This window comes from Metarhizium robertsii, assembly GCF_000187425.2.
Source record: "Metarhizium robertsii ARSEF 23 chromosome Unknown MAA_Scf_8, whole genome shotgun sequence".
Taxonomy (NCBI): Eukaryota; Fungi; Ascomycota; class Sordariomycetes; order Hypocreales; family Clavicipitaceae; genus Metarhizium; species Metarhizium robertsii.
Genome location: NW_011942226.1, coordinates 282,140 through 289,877, shown reverse-complemented (window position 1 = coordinate 289,877; position 7,738 = coordinate 282,140). Strand labels below are relative to the sequence as shown.

Sequence of the window (7,738 nt, the reverse complement as noted above, 5' to 3'; positions counted from 1 at the left end):
ACTTTGGCTACGGGGGCCTGACTCTTACGGGGGCCTGACTTTTACCACTTTTGATTCGTCCAAAACTTTCGTGGCCCACTGGTACTTCCTTTCGAAGGCGGTGAACCAAGCTTCACTAACAGCACCTAATCCCCACAACCTTGTCACTTCCAGGGCGATTGGGCACGATCGCGGGCTGTCAGCTATCACGACTTCAAGATGGGGCAAGTCGTTGCTTTTTACAATGCCGCGACGCGGCATTGTATCATCAAAGACTCCTGGTCTTAAGTTTGTATCAGACATGGTTTACCTGTTACAGCTTCGCCGAAGCGGCGAAGCTGCTCACAAGATAAATAGCTGCGTTCATTCTTTTCTTTCATTTGTTCTTCAGATAATTCTCATTCAATTCACCGAAGGCACCTTTGCCACAACGCTTCCCATCTCTAGTCCAACTGCTACCACTTCATTCTCCGTTCACGTGATGTGTGCCCGTAACTGTTTGACACGGGCGGCGCAATTTAGCTCACGTTCCACATCACTAACAGTCACAAAACCTGATAAAAGGAGTGATACCGTTACGAGATAATACTAATCAATGGACCAAGTTGATTTTGTTGCCTCACAACAATGCAACCTGCACCCTCGTCATCACCCTTAGCCAATTCCCATTGACTCCTAGTCCTGCGAATACTTGGTTGCGTCCTCCGGCCACTGTAGCGCACACCTGCTGTCTTCCCACTTCCAAGAACTTTAGAAAGTCTACCTGCATGTTGCCGAGTCGAGGTGCCACTTTGGCTATTAGTTTGTGTGATACTTTCTTGAGACGCCCTTTGCGCTCTCTTAGCCAGGGTTGACTTTTTGAGACTCCCTTTTGGCCGGCCTCGCCTTCGCCCGCTTAATTGACTCGCAGATTGACTACTTTCTGTAATAGGTAGACATGTTGGAACAGCCTGCGCAGTGTTCTTTGGTCGTCCACGTAATGATGTAGCAATTTTTGGGTCAAGGATTCGTCGGTATGGATCTTGTGATACGGATTCTCGTAATCGCCAACGTGGGTGGACCTCCCATTTTGTAAAAGGTGTTGCAGAATCTAGCTTTGCGTAGATTTTATGATAGCAAGGGATTCCAAGTTCGATCGAAACCGTACAGTCGTCGTCGCAAGGTCCAATTGAATCTGGAAAGGGATTCTTACCAGTCGGCAGAAACTTGCGAGCAATACAGTATTGCTTATTGATTAGCCCAAGTCCTTTCGACGACATAGTTGTTCGCAGTTCGCCAAGGTAGTTTCCAATCGAACCTAGGTATTGGGGAGCAGTGAGGATGTCATCCTGGCCACAGGCATCTGTAAAGGCACGTTCTTGGTCATGTATCATATCCTGCATTGCCTCGATGAGTCGGTAGAGGTGACTCATGCCGTTCAAAAGATAACTTTTGACATTATTATTGCTTGCTTCTGTGCCAGACGTAACACGGATACCAAAGTTACGATAATGACGGATAAAGCAGCGGGCCCATTGGGCACTAACAGGCAGATAGGTCGAATAGAGGTATCGTAGAATGGCTCGTTGGTCATCGAACTCTTTACAAAGATCTCTCCATGCCTGCTCAAAGGCTTCCTCTGTCTCAGCATAGAGAACCTTTTTCCACATTAAAACAACACCTTGGTAGGTATGAGGAATCTTATTGCGAGTTGAAGAGTCTGCGATCAGATGTTTATCTGTAGCGCTGAGCCCAACCTCCGCCTGGAGGGGAACATCTCCGTTTTCACTTGCGCTAGGACTAGTACTCTCCTCACGTTCACCGGTCCACTTATTCTTCGATTTAAGCAAGACGTTTGAAAGGATATGATGAATGCAAAGCTGTTGCTGTGTATTTGGGAACTGATCATTAAGAGCAGATTTCATTGCCTTGTCGAAGTCTGTGATAATAACATCAGGCTGCCGAATCGAGTGTTTGGTAATAAGTTCGTGAATGCTCTCCGCAAGGAATTGGAATCCCTCTCTTCTCTCGTTATCTATTAAACCGAATGCGGCATTGAATACTGTCCCAAGACAGGTTTGGCCTGTAGCTTGAAACAAAGGAAGCTTGAAGCGATTGGTGTTATATGTGTTGTCAAAGCTAACAACCTCGGGGAAGCGCTTCCACATCTGTAAACAATAAGGAAAGGTCCATACAAGGCCAAGTAGTCTATCTGGCTCATCCACAGCCCACTTCGCGATATATGGGATCTTCTTCTCATCAAAAAGTTTGATCAATGCAGCGGTAGATGTATAGCCATTAAGCTTCTCTCGGTTAATGAACGAACGGGCATTATAGATATCCTTCCGCAGGAGTGTAGCATCAGGAAATTGCTCTTCAACGATAGCAGCTACATCGCTAGCCCGAATACCTGCCCGACGGCTGACTGACTCGATAGTTGCTTTAACTGGTGCGGTAAGGCGTCGATGAGAAGGATGCGCAGATGGGGTAATGCTCGGTTCATGGTTATGCTGGTGATGTTTTGGATCCTTATGTTGTCGAAGAAGCCAGAATCCTTCCTTTGCAGACTCAGCAGTTATTTTCCATTCACATCCGCACTTCCGAGATTTTCGATTTCGAAGACCAGTGCCTCTTGGGGCCCGAGGTTGGCCGAACCGGTCACATTGAAAAGAATATCTGATTACCCGTCCTTTATAAGAGTATTGATTCCGCCGAACAATCCCAAATCCGTTCTCCTTCGCAAATGTATTCACAGTATCAAAAAGAGCTTTGGCCGAGGGAGCTGGGTTGCCTGGGATTATTGGGTTCGGGATTGGCTCCGGAACGGGGGACTGAGATTGTCGAATGGGCGGTAGAATGATATTCTCGGGCAACGGTAAAGATTGGGATGATCGTGGTGGGGACGTACGGGCTGGAGAATATGGTGGAGGAGAGTCGTATGCTTCTGAGCTTAATGGGGACCATCCCCATCTTTCTCTCCAAGCTCGTACCCGTTCGTATGGTCGAGCGAGATCTATGGTTAACCTTCGGCCTTCGCCTATGACCTCCCGTACTATACTCATTGCGGATTCGAACTCGGCTTTTGTTCTTGTTGGCGGTAACTGGGCGGATGGAGGTGATCCAGGAGATTCAGAGGCGAATGGATCAAGCTCTGGCCCTGGTATAAGCGCAATGACTCGCTGGCTTCGTCTTTGTTCACGGAAGAAGTCATTTTGGAGATGGATCTCATAATCAGAACGAAGCTCCCATGCAGGCTCATGGAGACCTTGTGAGCCATGAGGATTTGGAATGCTCGAAAACGTCTGCGGAAACGACGCGAACAGGTTATCAAGGGCATTGTCGTCCCCAAGTCCATAGAACCGACTAATGCTTGTACTAGAACTCGTGGATAGTGAAGGGCTAGATCTAGCTTGCTGACCGGGTCGTTGTCGTTTTTGTCGGCGCAGTTGATCACTTGGACTGTGACTTCGCTCTCGGCAAAGCTTCGCGCGAGTAGAATGCTTAGATGCAGACATAAATATTATCATAAGGCGTTCTGATGCTTGCAGGTCTTGGGGAATAAAGTGTAACGCGTTTGCATGACTACCTATATACTACGGTCGGATAAGGGCTTTTGACTTGTGTAACCCTAGGGCTACGGAAAAAGCAAAGAAGCCCCCGTCCCTAGACTGAGGTTTCGATGATTATAAAAGAAAGGCGTTTTGTCTTGTAAGGCGAAAAAAAAGGAGAGAGAAGCTATCGCAGATCGAAGAATACACTAGCAGTTTTCAGACTACAGAATGCTGGTATCTCGTGTACTGTAGTAATAGAGCATTCATAACCATAAAAAGCGAGAACTACCGATACTTGTTGCACACCCAATCTCCTCAGATTGGGTACAGCTGCCTGGCCGGCAGCTGCTACTGAGAAATAGGCAAAGCCTTCTCGAGCGTTCGGTGTGGCTCCTCAGATAATTCTCATTCAATTCAGTTGTTGCCTTAAGTGCAGTTAAACTCGATCAATTGTGAAGTTGTGAACCCACTCAGTTCTACACGCACAAAAACGGTAAGTCTACGGAAAAAAGGCTGGGTACTTGGGGTGAAGGCGGCAGAATCCACGGTGGTTAACAGGAACACTTGGGACGAATCAAAAGCGGTAAAAGTCAGGCCCCCGTAGCCAAAGTGTCAGGCCCCCGTAGCAATTCCCATCTCAAAACGCGACAGGTTCTACCATAATGGCTTCTGAGAGCAATATCTTGGCACCATAGAACTTGATCGGTATAAGACTCCCCACACCCTCCACTTGACCAGTGTGTCCATCAACCAAGTAAACCAAAATATGGCTTCCTTACTTGACTTGGTTGACTGAAGCTTTTGCTTTACTTGGTTGGTCACAAAAAGTCCTTACTTGGTTGACATTACTTGGCGGCTATTCCCAAATAGGCAATTCTACGATAACATACAAGTCCTAAGCAAATGTTTTTGGCACTCAATCGCTGCAACAATATCCGATTGGAGACGGTTCCGTTCATCAGTGACGACCTTTTTTGCCTGTGAGAATACCCGCTCACACTCAGCGCTCATCGCTGGACAACTGAACAAATCAAATGCCATTTTAGACAGGATCGGGTAGTCAGCCGCATGAGCAACCCACCACTCTAACGGATCCTCAACTTCCACATCAGCCCTGTTAGCCCGAGCCATAAACTCATCAAGCTCAGACGTGAGCTTAATGCGCTTGGCTCCTAGTGAGCCCGACGCCACAGTGGCAGCAAGTCGCTGACGACGCTTACGGGCTTGCTGGAGAGGGTCCAACGCTACATCATCGTCGGCAATCACCTCTTCCTGAGGTTGCGCTCCAACCACGTCTCTCTTTGCGGCCTCTTCCTCGTATTGGGCGTACACCTCGCGTACCACTCGCTTTGCTTCACTGATCCACTTCTTGTTGTGACTCCATTCCAACTCGAAGTACGCAAATTTATTTGCAGGATGTAGGGCAACTGCACAGCGATACGCCGGCGTAGCATCTGTCAGGCCGAAATACTCTTCAAGCTTGATGCGAGCAGCGTCAATGGCATATGAATAGTATGTTGATACGACTTGTGGATGATTATCTGCAAATTTTCCTGCCTCTTGAAGCTCCTTGAAGAGGACATCCAGCGACTCGATTGTTTCGTGTAGGGAGCCATGTGATCCCTCAAGGCCTGCTTTATTTGCTCGGCCTTCCATGCGTTTTGTTAAGTCTTTGAACGGTTTCAAAATATCGAGGAAGTGTTTCAAATCAATCCAATCCTGCGGAGTAAGCATATCCTGAGAGATATCATATTCCTTGCCTGTATGGTTATAGTTGAGGAAGAAGAGATCGATGGCGTGGCGAAGTTTGAGAGCTCTTTCAATCATCGTATACGCAGAGTTCCAGCGGATACCACCGTCAACTAGCACTCTAGTATAGAGGGTTTTGATGCTGCCTTCTTCGTACAGTCTGGTCTGGGGGGTCAGACCAGACCAGACAAAGCCACTTTGGTCGGACCGGTTGGTCGGACCGGTCCGACCAACTAGACCGCCAAGAATGAGGTTGAAGCATGATAAAGAGGAAAGAAAAGTAGTCATTTATGCTATCAAATGATGCCGTTATCGTCATTCTTACTATCCTCGCTATCACTATCGCCCTCGACGTCGGGTTTTCCGTACCAGGCTCGTAGACACTCACATGCCTCGATTATATCAGCCTTCAACCTGCCACGGCGATCAACTACAGTAAGCTTAGCGCTACTAAAAAGACGTTCGCACTCATCCGACATGGGTGAGATGGCGAACAGGTCTAGAGCAAAGCGAGCAAGATCTCTCTGGGAGTCATAGCGGGATAGCCAGTACGCAATAGCTTCATCGCAACCGGCCTCATCGTCATGGAGTCGGTCGGTAGAAATGTATTGTTCATACGGATCGGCCGCAGAGACTGGGGCGTCTATTCGAATACGTTTATGTTCCCTTTGACGATCAAATGCCGGATCCGGGTCCCTCTCCTTCCGACCTGATGGTGGGAGCATCTCAAGACGGTACCTTCCCTTATACTCCGTCTCCCAGAGTTCTTTCACGGCCGATTGCGCGTTATCAAAGCACCCCTGCTTTTCCTTGTCGCCTGAAAGAACCCACTCCTGTCTAAACCATGCCCATTTTCGATATGGGTCGAGGATTTGAGCTGCATAGTATGCTGGCGGAAGGTCAGTATCGTCGGGAAATCGATTTTGCCAGTTCAGTTGCTGGTTGTTGTAGTACTCGGCGCATTTCGACCAGGCGGCATCTGCGCATCCTTGAGGATACGTCCACGTGAAGTTATTGTCATCCTCGGTGTGGATGTCATGATAGTGATCCTTCGTCTCGTTTATCTCTCGAAGAAGGCAGTCCAGGGTCGAAAACCAGTCAGCAAGGGACGTCTTCCTCCCTTCGGAAAGTAAAGTTGCGACGTAGAAGTCTTTTAGAGCGAGTTCAATCTTTTCAATCTAGCTTGAAGTTCGCAATCCCTTGAGAGCCTTTTGCAGGTACATGGCGAGCGGAGAAGAGCTCCAAGCGTTCCCGAACACTCAATGCACGCGTAATTGAATAAAACCATGAATTCCAACGTGTCGAATTATTCTGGATCAGCTCAAGTCCATCAAATGCAGAGAGATCGCCACCGACCACTATTGTAGCAAACTCCTCACGACGCTGAGGCGTAAGCCGTATGTATCGCACTAGGTTGTGAAGCCGACCCAAACATCCAAATTTCTTCCAGAGCTCCTCTACCTTTGCATAGTCTCCGCGTAAATGGTGCTTTTCCAGCTTTGCCAGGTATTTCTCGCAGTTCCGGCCCAAGGTTGATTATATGGCCCAAGCAGCGAAGCCGGCGATGACGACGCTGTTTCGCATCCATCCACGGGCAGAGCTCCTTGAGTATGAGGTCAACAGCGGTGTCGTTTGACGAGGCATTATCTAGCATGAAGTATCCAATTGAGTCTCCGCCGATGTTGTATTCTTTTAGCAATTCAAGAACAATTGATCCAACATTCTCGCCAGTGTGTTCACCGTAGACGCGGCGCATGCCCAAAACGGTGGATCTTCGCTTGCCGGCAGCATCAATCCACATGGCGACGACGCCTAGAATAGCGTACGGGTTTGGCGAAGTCCAAAGATCAAATGATATCGATATTCTACTCTTCGAATGTTGTAGATCCTCCCTGAGCTGCTCCTTCTTCGACATGAAGGCAGTCATCACCCAGCTTCGAATGGTTCTCGCTGCCTTCGGGAGGTGGTTCATCAGTGCTGGATTCAGAAAGAAGAGAAGTTCACGAAAATACTGATTTTCCAACTGAAAGAAAGCAATGTGGCAGTATACAATCCAGCGGATCAGAAGCTCTTTGAACTTCTCAATCGAGTCCTTCCAGAAGAAGGCACTGGAAGCAGCCGCATCCTTCTGTAGACCAAGTACCGACTTCTGCGGAGAGTTTTTCCTCCTGATACCCGTCTGGGAATCAATCCGATGTTTCTGCTCAAGATGGTTTCTGACTCTAGAGGTACCATTGATAACAAACAATTCTTGCTTGTACTTTCCAACCACACATTCGTGACAGTAATACACTTCTTTCTTATCACTACCTCGAATGTATTGGAGACCGTACTTCCAAATGTGTGATGACCCCGGGCGACATCCTTTATTTGCGACTATTACGCGTTTCACGTAAGTAATACGGTCCTGCACAAACTCATCTGGAGGTTCGGGATATTGGACCGGGGCAGAAAACGTGGTGGGGGAACGCGATGGCGTT

At 48.1% G+C, this 7,738-nt stretch overlaps 2 protein-coding genes across 2 annotated transcripts; both read right to left on the bottom strand.

The window, feature by feature from the left end:
• Nucleotides 1-453: 453 nt before the first annotated feature.
• Nucleotides 454-6,297, bottom strand: MAA_11455 (uncharacterized protein; the record flags this gene model as incomplete). The annotated part of the gene is made up of 6 exons (XM_011413449.1): nucleotides 454-533; nucleotides 614-3,458; nucleotides 3,805-3,899; nucleotides 4,400-5,491; nucleotides 5,584-6,147; nucleotides 6,213-6,297. The coding sequence occupies 6 exons, from the start codon at nucleotides 6,295-6,297 to the stop codon at nucleotides 454-456; spliced, it is 4,761 nt and encodes a 1,586-aa protein (XP_011411751.1).
• A 336-nt stretch (nucleotides 6,298-6,633) lies between these two features.
• MAA_11454 (Extracellular membrane protein, CFEM domain protein) lies at nucleotides 6,634-7,493 on the bottom strand (the record flags this gene model as incomplete). Its single annotated transcript, XM_011413448.1, has 2 exons — nucleotides 6,634-7,437; nucleotides 7,491-7,493. 2 exons carry the CDS (start codon nucleotides 7,491-7,493, stop codon nucleotides 6,634-6,636), a joined length of 807 nt encoding a protein of 268 aa, XP_011411750.1.
• Nucleotides 7,494-7,738: the final 245 nt, after the last annotated feature.